The following is a 20,944-nucleotide window of genomic DNA, read 5'->3' as shown; positions in this document are numbered from 1 at the left end:
GTGGTATGTTTGTGGAGCATATGAAAATACTTTTTTTTCACAAAACAGATCGGCAAGTGGCAATGCCTTTGATAGCAATAGTGAATGGGTGTTACCTGAGCAAATATGTTTATGCTTCCACGAAAGTGTTCTCCATGTACGCATGTCAGCGAGAAAAAAAATATATAAAGTAAAAAAAAAAAAAAAAACAGCGTCTTGACAGAAAAGAGAAATAAAAATATATTTGTCGAGACGCAAGTTTCTTTAGCAAAGAAAAAACTCTGTTGGGAGTCTCTATATATATTTACATGTAGAAAAAAAAAAATTATATTTACTCAGGTGAGTCGTAGCCACATGAGTTTGTTGATATCTACACTCTATATTTCTCAATACATTTATTGCTCAGCTAATAAAAAAAACATGATAATATTTGAGCATAAAATATATATAAAATTTTCCAAATCAAATCAAATTTTAACAGAATTAAAAGGGAGCTTTTTTTTAATATAATACACATGATAAAAAGCTATTAAAATTTAAAATTATTTTATTATAAAAATTTCAAAAATTTCTGATTAAAAAAATACATTCAAATTTCAACATTTAAAATTTAATTATACCTATATTTGTTAATAAAAATATTTAAAAATAAGCTGAAATTCTTCAAGTCAAAAGCTCGATGAATAATTTTTTTTTCAAAATATAATTTAATATTAATATTGAATATATGATTTAGATTAATAAATATAATTTCCATATACTTTTTAACGTGGAGATTTAAAAAAAAAAAAAGCTCCGCCGAGTACTTGACCTATTGTATACTTAAACTCAAAGATTAAATTTAGTATATAAGCTCACCGAGTTTCATATTGTATACAACTTTTAATTATATATATATACCATGGTTTAACTTTGCAACTGAGAAATGAACGGACCAGTGGTGACCATTGCCAAATCTCATTGTCCAGACGTACAAACGTACTCTCGAAACAAAAGCATTGTCGTGAATTGTTTTGGATTTTGAGGACTGTGCCAGAAAATTCATGATATCTCGTTGACCTATTTTTCAGGTCGATGATTTTGTTATTCTAATATTTTTCTAAACAAAACACAAGAAAAGTAATAATTAATGAAAAAAAATATTACTTTTTGTATTTAAAAATTTTTTTTTTAATTAATAATTATAAGCCTTTTTTCTATTATAAAATTAAATATTTTTTTTTTCTGTTCTTTCACGAATATTGATTATACATTTATAAAATTTTAAAAAAAAAAAAAATAATGTCAACTTTTAATTTATTTCAGTGTTGAGATCTTTTGATATATAGATAGAGTACTTGACCTACACTCGATTCCCCTCTATATTCGCTTATCAGAACAGTGCACCCTTCCATTGAAGAAAAAAAAAACTTTATCATAACTTTCAATGTAACTTAATTCTCCAATTCAACCCAACAGATTAAATATAACTTAATTAAAATATAAGAACTTGATGCTCAAGGAAACGTGAAGTTTCAAAAATTAATAAGTGTCAATTTAAGCAATACATTTACATATAAAACTGTCCAACTTTTTAAATAAATTTTTTATGTTTATTATTTAAAGGAAAAAAAAAATTTTCTCAACTCTTCAAGTTTTCTTAATGAATTTGTAATATTATTATATATTTTAAAAATATAATTAATTTACAATTTTTAATTGAATCATTTAATTAAGATTTAAAGTTTGATTTATTATAAATGAAAAAAAAAAATAAATAATAATAATTTATTGTATTATTATTAATTGACTTTTATTTACAATTTATTTGAATTAATTAAATTATTTTTAAATATGTTTTAGAATGGATGGTAAAAGACGAGAGACCCGTGGATGGGGCTAGTTCATATGAAGTGTCTTTGAGCAGTCATGGTGTGGTGTGAGCAACTTGTGACGTGGTGCTGCCTTGCTTTGCTGTCAGTATCGCAATCATTAACTGGTATGTATTTAAACTAAAATACCAATTACCTAAAATCATTACATAATTTAATAACATGTATATTTACTAACGTTAAATAACATCAAATGTATGTTATTGATATTAGAAATATAACTATTTCTTACATAAATAAAAAGAAAGGAAAAAAATTTTTAAAAAAATAATAAAATAAGGATAGTAAGGAACAGTAAAAAAATTTTTAAAATAATAAATATAAACTTTGATAAAAAGTAAAATTGACTTTTAGCGGATTAGGTTTGTTATCAGTTGTCATATTTTATAAATTTATTTTGAATAATAAAACTGAGAGATTTTTTTTTTTCTAAAATTTAAAAGACGTTTGTCTTTTATCTTGAACGTACAGAAATAGTATTATAGCATTTATGCGGATATTATGCAAATGACTCTAGTACATGCACATAAGCAAGACGATCACAAGAGGCTTTGTTTGAAAATATCTTGCTTCGTATCATCATGGTGCAGCAAAGAAAATTTATCAAGATGTATTGTCAAGTATATCAAAGAAAGTGAAGAAATTATTATAATATACTCACATACATATCTATAAATTCTTTGATATATTTCAAGTTTAGTCATGCCAAATATTTTAAAAACAAAAATAATTAAATACTATTTATTCAGACACGTATTTTATTAATTAAATATACAAACAAAATAAATTTTTTTTCCATAACACAAATATTTCAATATTTCATCAATGAGTAATGAATTTCATTTTATTAATAAAATATGTAAATATCAAATATTTATTAATTTATTTAATTTTATCCTTTTTAATCAATACAATTCATCAAGCTGTTGTTAAATTAATAATATATGAATTACAAATTACAAATTATAAATTACGAGTATTTTTTTATCGTAAAAAAAAAATTCTTGGCGTTGATTAAATTGTTTGGTTAACATTTAAAATAAGCTCTAATTAAATAATAAATAATTTCAAAAAAAAATCAATGATTAATCAAGTCAACATATGTGTCATAAAATAATTCACCAATTGATCTAAAAAAAAGGAATACAATTTGTATAATGAATAATTATAAATAATGAATAATTCATAAAATAAATTACAAAAAATATTACAAATATATTCATGCAGACGATAAGGTAAAATGTCATGAAAGTGATAATAATTTGCTTGTCATATTTGATTGGTCATACTTTTTCGATGTATATCACGAATCATAATCAATTTTATAACTAATTATATATATAATTATTAATTACATGCAATATAAGGGTGCGAAATTACTCCTCCTCATTGTCGTACTCGTCAACCAACTAGTACATAATGATTTTGGTACAAATGGGTGCGTGAATCATGATTATACATCGACCTCATGTTAAATCAACGTTAATACTATTTTTCATGTCGTTTCGTGTTTAAAATAATTAGAGCTTTTTTTGCAAGCACAGTAGAAATACTTGAAAAATAAAATACTACTGTGCAACGTCACAAATTTGTGTTTATTTATATTAGTATAAAAAAATTAAAATCAAGCACTATCGATAAACATAAAAATGTTTAGTTTGTATGAAGCTTTATTTATTTATTTTTATTTTTTTCAAATGTCATTTATTTTCTTGTCGTTTATCGGGTCATCTTAGTGATAAATTCATCCATGTTACTGTAAGCCTTGCAATACTGGAACAACGCCAGGATTTTTTTTTTTTTTTATTCTTTTTTTTTTATTTTCTTTAATTTCTTTTACTATTTTTTTTTTAACTTATCGCTCCGGGCATTGCCTACGTTTTCATGTGGATTATAACATTGTTTTGTAAATTGTATATACAAGTCACCACAACTTATGGTCAAACTTGGACTTTCAGAGTGACATGCCACAAGCAAAATACAAAGCGACAAATCAAATATAGATATATATTTCTACTAAAAAAAAAGAATATAGAAAAAATAATAAAAGACAAAAGTCATGTATGGGTTGCCAAGTTTGTTGAGATATATTATATTCAACTGGGAAACCATTCAATAAGATAAATTGTATTTATTTACAAAAGTAAGTTTAAAAAATTCATAAATTCAGAAAAAAAAAAAAATTATTGGAAAACAAAGATACTTTTTTGTCACACGATCATGTACTTTATCTACGTAAAAAATTTTGTCGTTAATAAAATAAATTTTTAATCTCAAAATCCATGGTTATCATAAAAATTGATAGAAAAAAAAAAATGTATAATAATAAATGTTTATATGAATACATTTTTATTATGAAACGAAATACAGTTTAAATTGTATTTTTTATCAGGTGAAGAGATCACATGCACTATTGGTTTATGCCAAATGAAAAAAAAATCATGAACAGTATTCATGAAGTAAAAACAATAAATCTTAATTTTGTAGAAAAATGTCAGAGAACTTTTGGATTTTTATCCTCAGATTGTCATGAGTTTGGCTGGTTATTTCATTTCATTTTTGTATTTATTTTTTTTCTATTTTTTTCGATTTTCATTTATGTATACTGGTAGATATATCTTATTGCCATGACAAGATACTAAGCCAGATGACGACCTTGCTCGACCCTGTTAATCCATAAATATGTATTACATATATATATACAACAACTTTGCTTTTTTTTTTTCTCTACGAATCTCATATATATATAACAGTAAGAAGTTTTACGATTTCGCCCACAAAATTTCAAACATGCCAACCCCTCAACTCCACTCGTGATTTTCTCACAATCTTGTCAGTATGTATCGAGTTTTTTTTTTATTTTTTTTCTTATTTGTGCTGTTAAAAATAAGATGAAGGAAATATAAAAAAAAAATATAATAATAATATCGATATTGTCTGATCCAATATTGCGAGTTTAGGAAAAAAATATTAGCTTGCTTATGTTGAAATTTTATTAAATTCTGGTGATTTTTTTTTTTTATTAAATTGTAATTTATTCTAAGGTTTTATTGTATTATTAAAATTGTTTTTTATTAAACAATTAATATATTTATATATTTATTAATAAAAAAATATACACGCTGTGTTAATCTTTCGAGTTGATAATTTTAAAAAAATGATTAAAAAACAATTAAGCTTGTTGGGTATATTTTTTTCTCTACCACGTGGGCATTTTTCTGCTTGAATTTTTTTCCTCAAGTACATTTGAATGAGGCATGTTTTATTTACCATTAAACGGTTATACATATAATTTTTTATTAAATATGTCAAGATGTGGAACAATTGAAATTTTAATTTTTAGTTTTTTATTTGGTTTTTTATTGGAGTTAATATATTATGGCAATTTTATTACAGTTATAAATAAAATTTCATTTATGTAGTTGTTACGTATTTTAGAGTTTTAAACACATGATAAATTTACAAGTAATTTTATATTTTACAACAACTATTAAATAAAAAAGACAAAGAAAAATAACTACTATTATTTTACACAGCAGATGTGTAGCGACATATTTTCAAGACTTTTATGATGGTGTAATTTTTGCATTTCAACAGTCAGGGATAACTGAAACTTTACATTATTTTCAATATAATTATAAATTTATAAGAATAGAAAATTCAATTCATTTTAGTCTATCATTAAAATATGCAACAACTTATTGTTAGTTAGTTTATCATCTCTTCACAAAATGCCAGGTTTATTTCAAAAAGTTTCGATTGTATTCAAAAAAAAAAATACATCTTTTGTCTATTCTTGTTACGTTTCAAAAACTGCTTATTAATTTCTTAAGTATAAAAAGATTTTGTTTTTTCATTGAACAGTTATTATTTTCATAAAAAGTTTTAAAAAATAAATAAATAAATTAGCGAGAAAGTAAAATAAAAAAACAAAACAAAAAGAATGTATGGTGTGAAATACCAACGAACTTTAATAAAGCTAATTTTTCATTGTATTAAATTTTTTTTTTGTGTTTTTGTTAGAAACTTTTTTTGTCAAAAAAGTAGCACTGTAAATTAGTGTTAAGGTAGTATTGTGAAATGCCAAGAATGAGCAGCAGGTGGTGTTAAGATTTCACAGAAATTTTCAAGGAAATGTAAATTATGACAAAAAAATAATATGTATTATCTTGAATGTTACTTTAAACATAAATTGTCAAAGTGACATAAAACATTCAAAGACAGCTAAACATAGTTAAAGTTGTCATTAAAAATTTTGATATTAATTATTATACATTTTATAAAAATTAAATGAAAAAAAAAAAAAAATACTAAATTAAGATTGCTCAAGTTAAATAAATTGACAAAAGTCACATTTATTTATTCAGTCAATCTACTTGAAAAGTTTTTGTGTACAATTACTCCAAACTTTAATGATAGAATCTGTTAACGACGTTAAGATAATTTCATCAATATTTGCTCTTTTTACTGATAGATTTTAAGAGAAATTATATCAAGAAGTTTAAGTATAATGTGTATACACATGTTTCAGTAAACACTGGTAAATAGATTAAAGATACTCAGAGTATTAGTTTGAAAAAAAAAAAATTGTGGCTTGTAAACATGTATTTTTATATCTATGTAAAAAACCTCTTTCAAGCATCAGATGTTTCTGTCGTAAGAGGTCACATAGCAATCAAGATTTTTTCTATTTTTTATTATAATGGAAATACATTGCTAAAAAAAAAAAAAAAGGTAAATAAATTATGCAACAGAAAGCTTGATGAATTTATATTTTCAAATCTAATTTATCATGAATTGTAAATTATTCATTGCCATATCATTATCATCATCTAATTTTGACATGATTTATTACTCAATTATAATTAGAATTTCAATTGCTATAATTTTACAAATTTTACAAATTTCATATTCAATTAAAAAGCTCATAATTTCAATGGAAAAAAATATAAACCAACAGAGCTTATTGACTTCAAACAATTCCCAGTGTTTCATATTAAATTAAATTTTTTTTTAGAAAGTTTGAAAATTGTATACTATTGTATGAAAATTTAATGATATTAAATAAATAATTTATTATTATTATAGTGTCAATTAAATATGAGAATTTTTTCTCGTTAAAATTTATAGTGACAACCAACAAAAACATGTAATTACATGAGAATGTCGTGCAGAGTGTAAACATGTATGTATAACAACATGAGTATGCTTGTTAATAGAATTATGTAAAATACCTTAAAATATATATAACTGAAAATATGTGTTAGCAAGTATGTATGTGTGTTTAAAAACTTTAAGATGCTTGTACTAAAGCTTTTGTTTTGGTAAATATTTACTTGGCTTTATTCCTTTGTTTGATTTTTAAAATAGCAACAGGCTTTCTTATTCCACAAGTGAAAAAATATAAATAAACCTTATGTTGAATTTAGAAAGGTATTTTTTATGATTCATTAATTTTAGAATATATATTATTTTCGTTTGACGAGTGATTATAATATGAAATTAAAGTGAGTTTTGTAATGAGGTTAACAAAGGTGGCCCCAGTGGCCCCTCAATGTGCATCACTTTGGGAATAATTTTTTGATGACTACAACTAAAAATTTGTTTAAATCTTATGAGCTAATAGATTGCTTAAATTGATTTATCAACTTAATTTTATCATTAAACATTCTCTATTACGGTATATTTAATTCAGGAACAAACTTTTTATAAATATTACAAAATAAATGAAGAAGAAAAAATATATAAAACTATCTTTACAGACATTCAAGTTATAAATAAGATCTTAGTTGATATAAAATATTTACTTGACTCTGATTAGTTTCAATTTCATCAATAATAATATTATACTAAAGGGCTGCAAAAGAGCCAAAGGCTTTAGTGTTTTTATTTTTCTTAAAAAAATATTAACTCGTGAACAAATTGGAGTAGTGATTTTTTATCAGGATGAGAATTTCAAAGCTCGTTATAAATGCAAAATATTTTTGACTATCAATTTCACAAGTAAATAATAAATCCAATACAAATTTTTATATTTTTAAACTGGATAACAAAATTAATTGTAAAAATAAAAATTAAAAAACAGTCTTTAATAAAAATATTTTTTCTATATTTTTTGCTTTCTGTTTTTACAATTATTACGAATAAAGAAAATATTTTTGATTTCCGATCAAATATATGATCACTGTTATTCCAAACATTGTTGATTCATTTATTTATTTTTTTTTGATGTGATTGAAGCATATATAAATTTTTTTTTTTATATATTTTTGTTTCTTTGTAAGCTTCCAATCTGTTTTGTTTTACTCATGAACGAATCCTCTCGTTCTTTTCGTTCTGTTTACTTTGATCTTACTTTATCGCAATATTGAAGAGCTTCTAGCTATCATTTTCCTTTTTTTTTTTTTTATCAAGGGAAAGTGTGTTGTATATTATTGATCTATATATTTCCTGTCATATGTTATAGAAAAATAATATACAAAAAAACAAAAGAACTGTGTTGTGTTGAAATATCATAAAGGACGTATTTTATTATGATTGAAATATTCGTTTATACATATTTTATTAAAGCATAAGAAGAAAATATTTTTATATACAAAAGATATAAATAAATTTTATACCAACGAACCTTCATACGATAGTAAAAAAAAAAAATTTAAATTTAGAAAGCATCCTTTACAATTTGCATTGACATTTCTCTCGACAAAAATTTTTTAAACCTCATTTATACCTTTTATTTATAAAAAATTAAAAACAAGAAAATAATGGATAATAATAAACAGACCAAGCTCTTTTTGAACAAAGAATTTTCATTAAATTAGATGTAAAAATTATATATTTTTATGTAAAATTATTTTCGTTTCATAAAACTTTTTTCAATTTAATATTTTATGATTTTCATTTTTTTTTTTTTATTTATTTTTTCAAAGAAAAAATTTCATTCACTGTTACTTGTAAAAAGTTTTAAGCTAGAATTTTTTAAAATTCCTAGTGTAATGTACAAAAAAAAAAAAAAATAAATAAATAAATTTTGTAATAAGAATTTTTTATCCACTGAATATTCGTTGCACGTAACTTTCTCATGACATTTTACTTATCAACCATACATAAATTGACACCTTTACTATAACAAAGTATAAAATTGAAGCGTGAAAAAGAAAACTTCAATAGCCAGAACAAATACAATATGTCTATATCGATGCAATCTCACGGCTCACAAACTCGAATAGAAACTCGAACTGAAAAAAATATATATCCACGAACCACAAGATACAATGAAATTGGCTCATCGAAATATCTTTGTCTGAAAAATTGAGGGTATGACATTTGACAATTTTTCATTTTATCTACATTCATTTTGACGCTTATTTTTTGACATGTATTATTCAAGAAATATGATCTTCATTTATTTATTTTTTGTTCAATATATTTTTTTTTTTTTTATTTACATTAAAATATCGATAACTTGTTATATCTCAATTCCAAAAGAATTTAAATAACTTTTAAATATTATTATAAATAATCAAAAAGTCATCATAGCTAAGAAAGGCAAAACTCTAAATCATTCATTAAAAATAATTTCTATCAAGTACTTAAAAATAATATATAACTTTTGATCAGAAAATAATTAAACACTACAAATATTTGTATAGTAATACTATTAGAAAATTGGAAAGAAACTAGGTCAATTAAACCTCACGTACTTTTAACACTAGAACAAAGTTTAAACGAATAAAATAGAAAAAGTAACTCGCATCTAGTACAGGTTCTTTGGTCTAACTAATTTTAGTAAATTTACTATACTATCGTTGATGTGAATGCCCCGAGGCATGGATGAGCTTGATACGAAAAATTTTCTAGTTAATAGATCAAATATCAGAAGGTACAGAGAAAACACTGGTGCTTCGAACAAAAAATAAAAAAATATATATACAAGTAAATATCAAATTTATCTAGGATAATACACTAACAAGTATAAAATAATATAAATTTTACAATAATTGTATAATTTTATTTATCATTTTGTAGAAAGAAAAAAATTATTTGATTAATCTTGTTAAAAATAATGATTATAGTTGGATAACAATGAGCTTGAAATGATTAATGTATTGTTTTGTAAAATTTAAATTCATAAATATATCGATCAAGGGTGAATGAATATATTATTTTTCAAAAGTTAAATTGCAGCAAAGAATAGTTTGAGAACATTTCAGCCAAGCGTAATATGTCAATATGATGATGGGCTTTTATACTTTGGGGCGTATATAGTGGGTTGAAAGTTGGTGAGGGTTAACACGCATCAGCACTCGAGACACGCTCTGAACACCACTTTCAGAATTTTTATTAGTTATTTCTCAGGTGAAATGATAATAAAAAAAAAATTTTTTACAGTTATCTATATAGTATATGTATATATGATGGGGTCAAACATATAGAAGTTAAAAATAAAAAATTTGGAAAACTTTTAAAAATGATTTTTTGAACAATTTTGTACTATTTGAACAAATAATTATTAGAGAATTTATATTTGAGCTTGAAAAATATTGTTTGGATTTTCAACACATTCACATATATTTTTCGATATCTTTTGTCAGTACAATTGGCCTAGAATTTATATTGTTTTCAAATTTTTAAATATAAAAAAAAAGCAGAGTTTAAACAAAGACAATATAATCAAATGAAATCAAAATAATTGTAAAAAATAAAAAAAATATAACAAATTAAATTTCAGTAACACACAAATTTCAATTTTACAATTAATTTAATTTTTTTTATTTCATTTTTCAAGAGTTATTCTGTTGAAAATTTGTATATAGCTTTGTAAAAAAAATTCCACAAATTGAGTGGTGTTTTTGAATTCAGTAACCAGTCACTCGAATGTTAAATTATTTTGCTCAAAGCCACATGAAATTTGTGCTTGTAACGTCGATATAATTGATTAGATTATTTTTGACAATATAAAAAATTCATAATGAAATAATATTATTATTTCAGTTGCTGATTTAACTACAACAACTGACAAAATATCAACGACAGCTACAAGGACAACAAAATCCAGTGCATCAACAAAACGTTCGATACCAACTGATGCACCAATGTTGAATTACATATTTGACATTCATAATACAATAAATAAGCATCAACATCATCGTGATAATCGATGGGGACCTCATTTTGAAGGTGAAAGTCAAAATGTAACAGCTCAAGCTGATGCAACTGTAATTCTTGATTGTAAAATATCACTTTTACAAGGAAAAACAGTGAGTATTATAATAATTTATATTTTTTAACACTAAATAATATTTAAATTTTTTTTAAGAACATTCAGAGTCTATCTCTATGACAAATACAAAAATTATTTAAACATTTATTCGTTCTTGAATGACTTAAAAAAATTTTGATATTGATGCATAATTATTAACCACTAAATATTGTGTAAATAAATATTTGATTTTCAAATTTATATAATAGTCAATGAGTAGTCTCTTGTAGTAGTTTATGCTTAATTTTGTTCTTTGTTGTTGATGATGATAATAATGGCAACTGACCAACAACCTCTCTCATGTATAGACGAAGTGTCGGTGGTTAGTTTGCTCGTGTGAAAATAAACAATTTACTATATAGGCATTTTAGATGAATAAACAACTTGTCACATTGTTCTATACTCTATTCATGTATATATACTCTATGTATATCATATTCTCATTCAAATTTGTTAACAAGCTCATCAGCCATTTATGTTTATATACTGTCTGATAAACAAATATACTTAATGATTTATTTATCGACACTTTTTTTAGATAGAAATATTATCTTGTATTAATTTTTTATTGTTGATAGAAAAAAATAATATTGTAGTAATTATTAATTTATTATTTAAGGTATCATGGTTACGTAGACATGAAGATGGTGAAAGAATGATACTACTCACATATGGTCAACTCACTTACACTGGTGATTCAAGATACACCGTTGAATTTCAATATCCCGATAATTGGAAATTGAAAATTCGAAATGTGAATAGCAGTGATGAAGGACAATATGAATGCCAAATAAGCACACATCCGCCCATGACAATTGTCGTCAACCTTCATATAAATGGTAATGTAATTTATAAATTTTTAATATGTTTGATTTTTTTTTTTTTTTTTTAAATATCACCTGAGAGAAAATAAAAGATGTCATTCGATTGGATCACGTACTTTCTCGTCCAGAATTTTTATTATTTTTTTTTTTTTGTTCTTGTTACTTGGATGAAGATTTTTAATTGGTTTACTTCGATTGCAGATCAGTTATTACCAAACTTCATGAAGTTTAAAATATATATTTAATTTCCGGATACAATGTCATCATCTTTCTCAATTTATCAGTCTTTTCTTTTCGGTCTCTCGAGATATTACTTTATTAAAACAATAGACATTGTCAGAGACACTCAAGATAAGCTCCAAGTATTTAAGAAAAAAAATTGCATATTGTTTTTTTTTATAAAAATCAAATTGTCTTTTATAAAAAATGAAAAATAACTTTTTATTGAATCATGGTTCTGTGCTTTTTTTTTTTTGTGATAAAATCATATATAAAATATTGACAGTAAATTTTGCATTGAATAAATGAAAGTAGATAAAAAAATTGATGGAAAATAACATTGAATCTTTGCCAAGCAATATGGAGTCAAAAATATATTGAAAGCAACAGGACACTAGAATTTGAAGTATTTTTCTTTCCTACAAATCTTAATACTCTATATACAGTTGTACAAGGTCAAAAAAAAAAAAAAATGTAAATAAATAAATACATAAAAGAAATAGAGGTCGGGTTGTGTTAAGGAATTCAAGATCCTCAAGACACTTCATACATATTTATGTTAGTTTAGTAGCGAAAAATTTTCAAGATAGTATAAAGTACGATAGTAAAGTATCTGTAAAAAAACATTGGAATGAATATAAATTTAGTCAAAACAGTTGAGTGCGTGAAATCAGCAGTCAATTTATTGATACAACGATAAACAAGACTATACACTTGGATAAGCTATACGAAATAAAAACATGAAAATCAATAGAAAAATAAATGAAAAAAAAGCTCTTCTAAAAGACATTAAAAATAAAATTTATAAATTCAAAAATTTTCAATTCAAATTATTGAATAGCAACGAGTTTCATTCCATCGATTAAATTCTATAAACTTCTGTATAGTTTACTGACTATTCAACGATGATTGGTGAACTTGAATCGATGGAAATATTTTTTTTTATCATTTCATTGTTGATAAAACGAAATAAATAGTTGAAAATCTTATCCAAGAAAATAAGTACAATTTAAAGATGAGACTTGAATGAATATAGGCAAGAATCTCTCGAGTTTTTTTGCTTACAACTTTACAAAAGTAAAAAAAAAAAAAAAAAGGATCAGGGACAAAAGTTTCATGCGTCCCCGAGCGAAGAAAACTTTATGCACCTGTGTCTGAAGTATAGACCAGGATCACGCGATGGTCCACCGGGAGAAACGAAAAAAAAAAAACCTATATATATATATATAAAAATAAGTAAAAAAGCTAGATGCTTCAAGCAAAGGACAAATACCACATATAAAGTCAAAAGAATCTTTGTTCCATTCTTTTTCTTTTCAAGGGATTTCTGTTGAATTTTGTTCAAACAATATTTTGTTTTATATCCATGAAATATATTGAAATTTAGAATACATAAAAATACATTCTATATTTCAACTTTTGTTATTTCAAATATCATAAATAAAAATTTTTTGATCTCATAAATTATTTAAATACTAACATAATATATTATATAATATTTATTTAATTTTTTAAATTTCATTTTTTAGTATTTTTTATTAATTTTATAATTTTAATTATGTGTTACAGCACCTTCAGTTCAAATTGTTGATGCACTTGGAGAACCATTACGTGATAAATACTATGAAGCAGACAGCACTATTGAATTATTGTGTGTTGTACGACACATGGCAATGCAAATGCAGTACAGTGTGGTCCAGTGGTTACATGGAAATAGAATTTTAAACTATGATACGTCTAGGGGTGGTATTAGGTAAGTAAATTCTATTGTGAATTCTCAAAGTGATATTATACACATAGTGACAAATACATACTGACTAAAAGTGATATGTATAAACAAATAACAGTATCAAGCTTCAAATGAAATTTTAGTTGTATATACAATTCAACTTGGCAGTTAATCATTTCCTTAACATATCAAACTACTCACATAATCAAATGGCTTTTGTAGTCAATGAAATTCATCAATTCTAAGTGTTACATTATTTCAATAATTATTAACAATTATTTCACCTTTATATTTTCTCATTAAACAAATGAAAATAACTCACAAATTTTAAGTACAACTTATAAAGCTCAATTATTTTTTTGTAAAGCTTTTTTCTTTTATATATTTTTATTTATACAATTTGTTTTTTAAATTTATTTATTTTTATATTTAGTCATTTTAGAAAAAACTTTATTTGATTATGCTATTCATTCTTTTATTGTGAAAAAAAATATATACATGTATTCATGTGTTATTTAGGATTTGATGCTATTGGACCTTGTTTCTTGAAAGCATCTAAAAAGTACTTTGAAAATCCAAAGAAACTTTGTCGTAACAGTGGCATTTGAATGAAGTTACTATCCTTGACGATAAAACGACCTTCTTTCGAGTCTCATTGTCGAATTGTTATTATTTTTTTTTTATATTCTCTCATTTGCTTATGTACTTTATGTTTCTTCTTTAATTACTATACAGTATTTTTTCAAAATTTTATTGAATACTATTTATTTATATAATTTAAAAATTCAGTAAATAAATTAAGCAAATTTTCAAGCTATAATTTTCATAAAGACATTTAATTAAAAAATATTTTTATCTTAATTATTGTAATTTTTTTTTCAATTATGAAAGAAAAAAATAATGATGATGAATAAGTAGCGATATTATTTTTGATTAGATGAGATAAAGTATAATTGATAGTATTTAAAAAATTATAATAAATGTTGCTTTGAATTAAATGCTTAAATATGAAGATAAAATATAAAAAAAATATAAAAATTATGAACAAAGAAGCGTTGACAGTATTTTGTAGAAATAATTTACAGCGGTAAATAAGTTTAATGAGAAAAGGTTTCCTCATTTAGTAAAGTCAAGTAGAGTATAAGTGTACAAGAAGCGACAAAATCTCAGTGCTATTCTTATCGCTAGGGAAGATCGTCCTCCACTAATTTCCGTAATTGGCCTAGCTCAAGGTCTTTATCGAGCTGTCTACTTGAAAGCTTTTTTTTTTTTTTTCTTTCTCAAATAGTCATACTTGCAGTATATATAGAGACATGACTTTTTTAAAAACTTATTCCTCATAATTAAAATTTAATTATCTGTTTCAAAATTTAATTTAACCATATTGAGTGATGAAAATAAATACGATAATTAAATTTTTAAACTTTCATCAAATCTTTATAAAATTTTATTTTTTACAATAAAAAATTTAATCTTATTATCAATGGTTTTTTTTATTTTTAAAAATAAAATAATTTAATAGATTTACACTTTTTTTTTATCGTTTGTTATTTGTGATTTTTATTGAGCTCAATTTTTATTGTTTGATTTTGATATATTCTAAGGAAATAAATTACACATGTTATCAATAATTATCTCATCAAACTTGAATAATAAAAATATTGCATTATTGAAAATAAAATTTTTATGTTTTAAATTCATTGTTGTCACTGATTATAATCAAATTATAATTTCTAATTCAGAGTAAAAAATTAAAAACAAAAAAACGAGTTTATTAGCATCATATGGAATGAGAATTTATCGAATGAATGAACAAAATCACTTCCAATTTGGCTATGGTTTTATGATTATTAAATGATGCTTAAATATTCAGTACGCGACAAGCACGTTCGTTACTGCACGGTAACGATCATTGAATAATTTTAAAATTCACTATATTAGTCGATTGTAATCAACTCCAATCACTACAACGACAAATCTAATTTGTACATTCTGTCATTCCCAATTAACTATTTTATTTCATACTAATTATAAATGATATTATTATTTTTAATTATATTTTTTCATTCTTTTATAAAAAAAATAAAGTAATGTATTATTTTTTAGTTAATTAGTATTAAAAGTTTTTTAGGTTTATAGTTTATGATATAATTATTAACATCTGTATAATAAATTATTAAACTATAAACATTATTATCTTATTCGACATAATTTTAATTGAAATTTTATCGTCCAGACATTTTAAAAAAGTTACTCAATTTAATTTTTTATGAATATATACACAGCCATGTGTCTGCATAATTTAATTTTCAAAGTAAAAAAATTAAAAATACATAAATTGACGTAAATTCTAAGTGATAGTTAAAGACAATTATTATTATTTTTTTTTCCAATAAATTTACAAATATTAAATATTAATTTAAAAATAACAATTTGTTTTTTTATTTGGTAAAGTAATTATTCAAAAAAAAAAATAAATAAATAACAGCAGAGTAACTACTTGTAGGTAATGAACAGATAAATTATGACAAAAAGTTTTTCAATTAAAGTTCCAAACCAATATGGTACGTGATTTACCCAACGAATTTACAAATTTTTATTTTGCTAGTCGCTTATGTTCTATTTTTTTTTGTTTGCAAATATTTTCGAGTTGTCATAAAAAAATTTTAAACAAGCTAGACAACAGATGATCCAGTCATTTAAATAGTTGTAATTTTATCTAAAAATTTTGATGTTTCATCAAAATATAAATATAAATTATTAAAATAAAAAATTAAATTTATTGTTACAGTGTAAAAACAGACCTAATGGAAGTAGGGGCAAATTCAACGCTAAGTATAGCAAGGGTGGGACCAACTGACAGTGGAAATTATACATGTGTGCTAACCACAATGCCAGACAAACCAGCAACAGTACATGTACATGTTTTGAATGGTGAGATTTTAAACAGAGATAAATTTTATGTCCTTTAATTAAAAAAAAAAAAAAACAAAAACAAGAAATTCATATTTATTATTAAAAAATAAAAAACATCAAAACATGCACTGTCATACATAACACCATAAAATAAAATGACAGTACTTGAGTGTTTTCCTTTGTTTCAGGAGAAAGTCTAGCTGAGCTACATCATGGTACAGCAAATATAACAACTGAAAATAATGTTGTGTTAATTGTGTTATTTGGTATAATTTTTACACATTTACTAATGGCATTGAGATGAAAAACTATTATATCAAATAATTACTTGTTGATATAAAATATCATTTAAGACATAATTAAAATAATGCCCAAAATTGTGTGACAGTGTAAGTGAATGAATCAATTTGTTATTTTTTATTTTAAGTTGTTTACATTCTAAAAAAAAAATACAACATCACTTCTCACGTGTGACTTGAAAACACTCCGAGAGAACGATTGATGTGTTCTAGATGCCAAGCATTGTTTCGCTATCAAAAGAAAAAAAAAATATAAAAAAAAATACTACAATGGTATGTGCATCAGATAATTTACCAATGACGGTCCAAAGTGTCAGGGTGTATGTTTATCAACAATTAAATACGTTAATAATTAAAAAAATTATAATGAAATTCTTTTTTTTTTTTTGAATATTATATTGAATAGTATTTAAAATACATATACAAATACATATATATATCAAATTTTTTCACCTTATTCACATTGTGTACTTCCCATATTATGTTTTGTTATAAATTAATTATTAAATTGTAAATATTTTATGTTTTCAATGAAGTGGGTTGTACTATGTGATAGATGAAAATTAATTAAAATATAAAATTCATTATACAATGTTTGGAGAAAATTTCTTGAATTAAATAATAAAATTCAAATAATATCATTAATTTTTTATATTATGTGTGTAAAATATTATAAATATTTAATTTTCTTATCATTTATTTTACAGAGTAATTATTGTTTCAACTTGTAATTAGTCATTTTTGATTATCCTAAAAAATATTTGATGAAAAACCTGGATGTACGAAAATTGATAAATCATTATTTTGTTGACTCGTCAGCTATTGGATAAATGTCTTTTTTTTTTTCATCGAGATGCCAGAGAAGAGGTCAGGAACTGTTGGCTTTTTTATTTTATATTTTTTACTGGCTGGTGACTGGTTTATGTCTCCCAGTGGTCAAATAATTCGACTATGAAGAGGTAATCATACTGTGAAAAATCCTAGTCACTGAGGAGCTGAGTTATATACTTTTGAAAAATAAATCAACACAAAAACTATCAGTAAGTATGTTTAAATTTTTCACACATATTGTCATTGTTAACTCATGGATAAACTTTTAACTAAAAAAATTAGCTTGAAATAAAATTCAAGTTACTGTACTTTTTACACAAGTGTCAATTTGTTACAAATAGTTTTTTTTTTTTTTTCGTTAGAAGCTATTCCAAAAATTTTACTGTCGTTGCCAATTTTTACTGCATTTTGGCATCTTGCCCTTTATCCTGTTTTTTTTTTTTATCGACTGGCGCCGTCTTTATTTTATTTTTTTTTTGATGAAAAGATGATAGAAGAGATGGAAAGTTTTTACTAAAAAAAAAATCTGTCATTCTATATTTCTTGTAAGAGAAAATGAAATAAAACAAACTGAATCATAAAATATTTCTTTTACTATTAATATAATTTTAAAATCAATGAATATTTATTTTTCCATTTTACCTGACTTGCAAATGAAATGTATAATTTTCTACTTGATCAGTTTTTATTTTCATCAAAAATCAATTTCACATGGATATGCTAAATTAAAAATTAAAAAATACAATAGCAAGATGTTCATTTGAGATACTATTATGATCTCATATTTATTAATTAATTTCAAAATGAATTTTATTATCTGTTAAATGAAAATATTATTTTTTAGTATTCAAAAATAATAAAAATTAAATTTCCAAATCTATTTTATGTAAACAATTTTTATTAATTGCTTTTTTATTTAATAACAATAGGTAGTTTTTTCGTGATGGAAAATCAACAATACTGTGACATTCGATAGCTGTCAAAAGATATTTAATGTCCATGTAACCTTTACCAGGTTGATGGACAATTAAAACCTCAAAGGATTTTGATAGGTATCTTGTAACAAATAAAACTTTTTGTCCGGAGAATGAAACACAATAGCTCAATTGTTATGATGATACATAAAAAGGTATTTTATTCAAGCAAACAATTAATTAATTTAGCATTAAAAATACTTCACTCAATTTCAGTGGTATAAAATCTTTTTATTTTATTTCTTTTATAAGTAGTGACAACAGTTTATTATTATATATAATTTTTTTTATTTTTCAAATTCAATTAACAAATTGTTTTACGTGCTGGAAATAATACTCTGATCCTACTTTATAAATGAAGAAAATATCAAGCTATACCATGTTTAATTTTAATGGCAAAGCATAGCTTTGTATGAAAAAAAAAAAAAATATTATTCAAGCTTGTTATTTATACATTTTACGTGTTAAAAAAGCGCAACCGTATTCTTTGAATTTTTTATTAAATAATATTCTTTAATAATTTCATTTAATTTTTTTTTTTTAAACTCATTCTTTATTGTCATAATTATTTTTTTTTCTTTATATTATTATGAATTTTTTTTTCTATAGAAAAAGCATTTTTTAATTTAATTAAAATTAAAAAATTTATTTATTTTTATTGATCGAGTTATTTGAAAAAAATTTCAACAATTTGAAAAAAAAATATTTTATTACTTTTACGGAAACATTGTTGCATTTTTTTTTTATCATTATTATTTTTCTTTCTTTATGTTTTGTTTTATTACGAAGCCATATTAAACAAAATAGTAAAAAAAAAAAAAAAAATGAAACAAAATAAAAACCGTAAAAATGAAAAAGTAGTATTGGAAAATGAAACGATTGGATTAAATTAATTTCCCACAGACCTTTCATGTCATCTCGATTGTTCACTTTTTGAATTGGAAATACTAAAAATTCTCATATATATTACCAAGTATTTTGCACATTTGAAAATTGACAAAAAGCGTTTTTTATATACAATGCTATATATTTTATGAAATAACGATAACTGTTGATTCATATTTCAAACGCATTTTGAATACGGTATAACATAGCATCATGCAAAAAATTCATTCAACAACAATGATAATGAAAAACAATACAAACCACCCTCAACAAAAAAAAAAAAAAAACAAACAAGCAAATAAATAAATGAATAAACAAGTGAAAATAATAAAACATAACGAAGATATTAATATGTAAAATAACATTCCACCGTATACCGATCGTTTATCACAATACTTCAATAGCCAATTTTATGAGGAAATAAATCTTTTGATGTTATAACCTTCGGGCAATATTCAATGAATCCGTAGAATTACGAGCAATTTATACAACAGCAGAATCTCTCATTGGGATTACTCGGATTATCTCGGCTGGCCAGTAACTTGGCACTGTAATACTGTATTTTATATTGCTTGTAATACATCAGTTATCATTTTGCTATTATAAAATCAATTATGAATAATATTTTGACAATACTAGACAAGTCGTAAAATTAATTATACATATGATACAAACATTATTTAATTTATTATAATTTTTTATCCATTATTTCTTTCAACGTAATATGATTATGTTTGATAATAATACAATATCGAATATTGCATCAAAAAGTATTCATAAAGTTTGAAAGATATCAGTACATGACAAGGGTTTCGACAATACCGTCGTTGAAAATCTTGACACCATCTATTTTTCGGACCATGGGGGTGAATATTGATAACTTCTTAAAAAACTTTCATCGTGACGAAATATACTTGGTTTATTTATATACCTGGTTTTAGAGTTTATCCCAAGTGCATATCGTTGATGGCACCAATCGCATGTCTAAGTTTTGATTATCTTAAATATTGTTTCACCTTGTTTTAACTAAATTTCAATGTTTATCAAATATGACATTATTGGTAAACAAAGTTTAAATTCAACAGAAAATATAATATCCAATTTTTTTATATATAAAATTATAAAATTATAATTTTCTATATTTTTATTTAAAAA

At 23.5% G+C, this 20,944-nt stretch overlaps 1 protein-coding gene across 9 annotated transcripts in view; it reads left to right on the top strand.

The window, feature by feature from the left end:
- The window catches only part of LOC122860080 (protogenin-like), a 101,591-nt gene that overhangs the window by 68,191 nt on the left and 12,456 nt on the right, over positions 1-20,944 (top strand). For 3 of the 9 annotated variants that reach the window (XR_006374418.1, XR_006374419.1, XR_006374423.1), the window contains 8 exons: positions 1,822-1,957; positions 10,845-11,110; positions 11,732-11,951; positions 13,725-13,908; positions 16,676-16,818; positions 16,989-17,189; positions 17,807-18,139; positions 18,860-19,059. Coding sequence is in view for 3 of the 9 variants with exons in the window: in XM_044163745.1 (XP_044019680.1) it covers positions 1,888-1,957; positions 10,845-11,110; positions 11,732-11,951; positions 13,725-13,908; positions 16,676-16,818; positions 16,989-17,104 (999 nt within the window). In the remaining 6 variants the exon portion in view is untranslated. Of the gene's footprint in view, positions 1-1,821; positions 1,958-10,844; positions 11,111-11,731; positions 11,952-13,724; positions 13,909-16,675; positions 16,819-16,988; positions 17,692-17,806; positions 18,140-18,859; positions 19,060-20,944 lie in introns of those variants that run through there. The other 6 variants (XR_006374424.1, XR_006374426.1, XM_044163757.1 and 3 more) reach the window with 4 other exon arrangements.

The sequence above is a fragment of the Aphidius gifuensis genome, linkage group LG1 (genome assembly GCF_014905175.1).
Source record: "Aphidius gifuensis isolate YNYX2018 linkage group LG1, ASM1490517v1, whole genome shotgun sequence".
Taxonomy (NCBI): domain Eukaryota; kingdom Metazoa; phylum Arthropoda; class Insecta; order Hymenoptera; family Braconidae; genus Aphidius; species Aphidius gifuensis.
The sequence above is the reverse complement of the archived record's forward strand: the minus strand, read 5'-3'. Positions and strand labels throughout refer to the sequence as shown.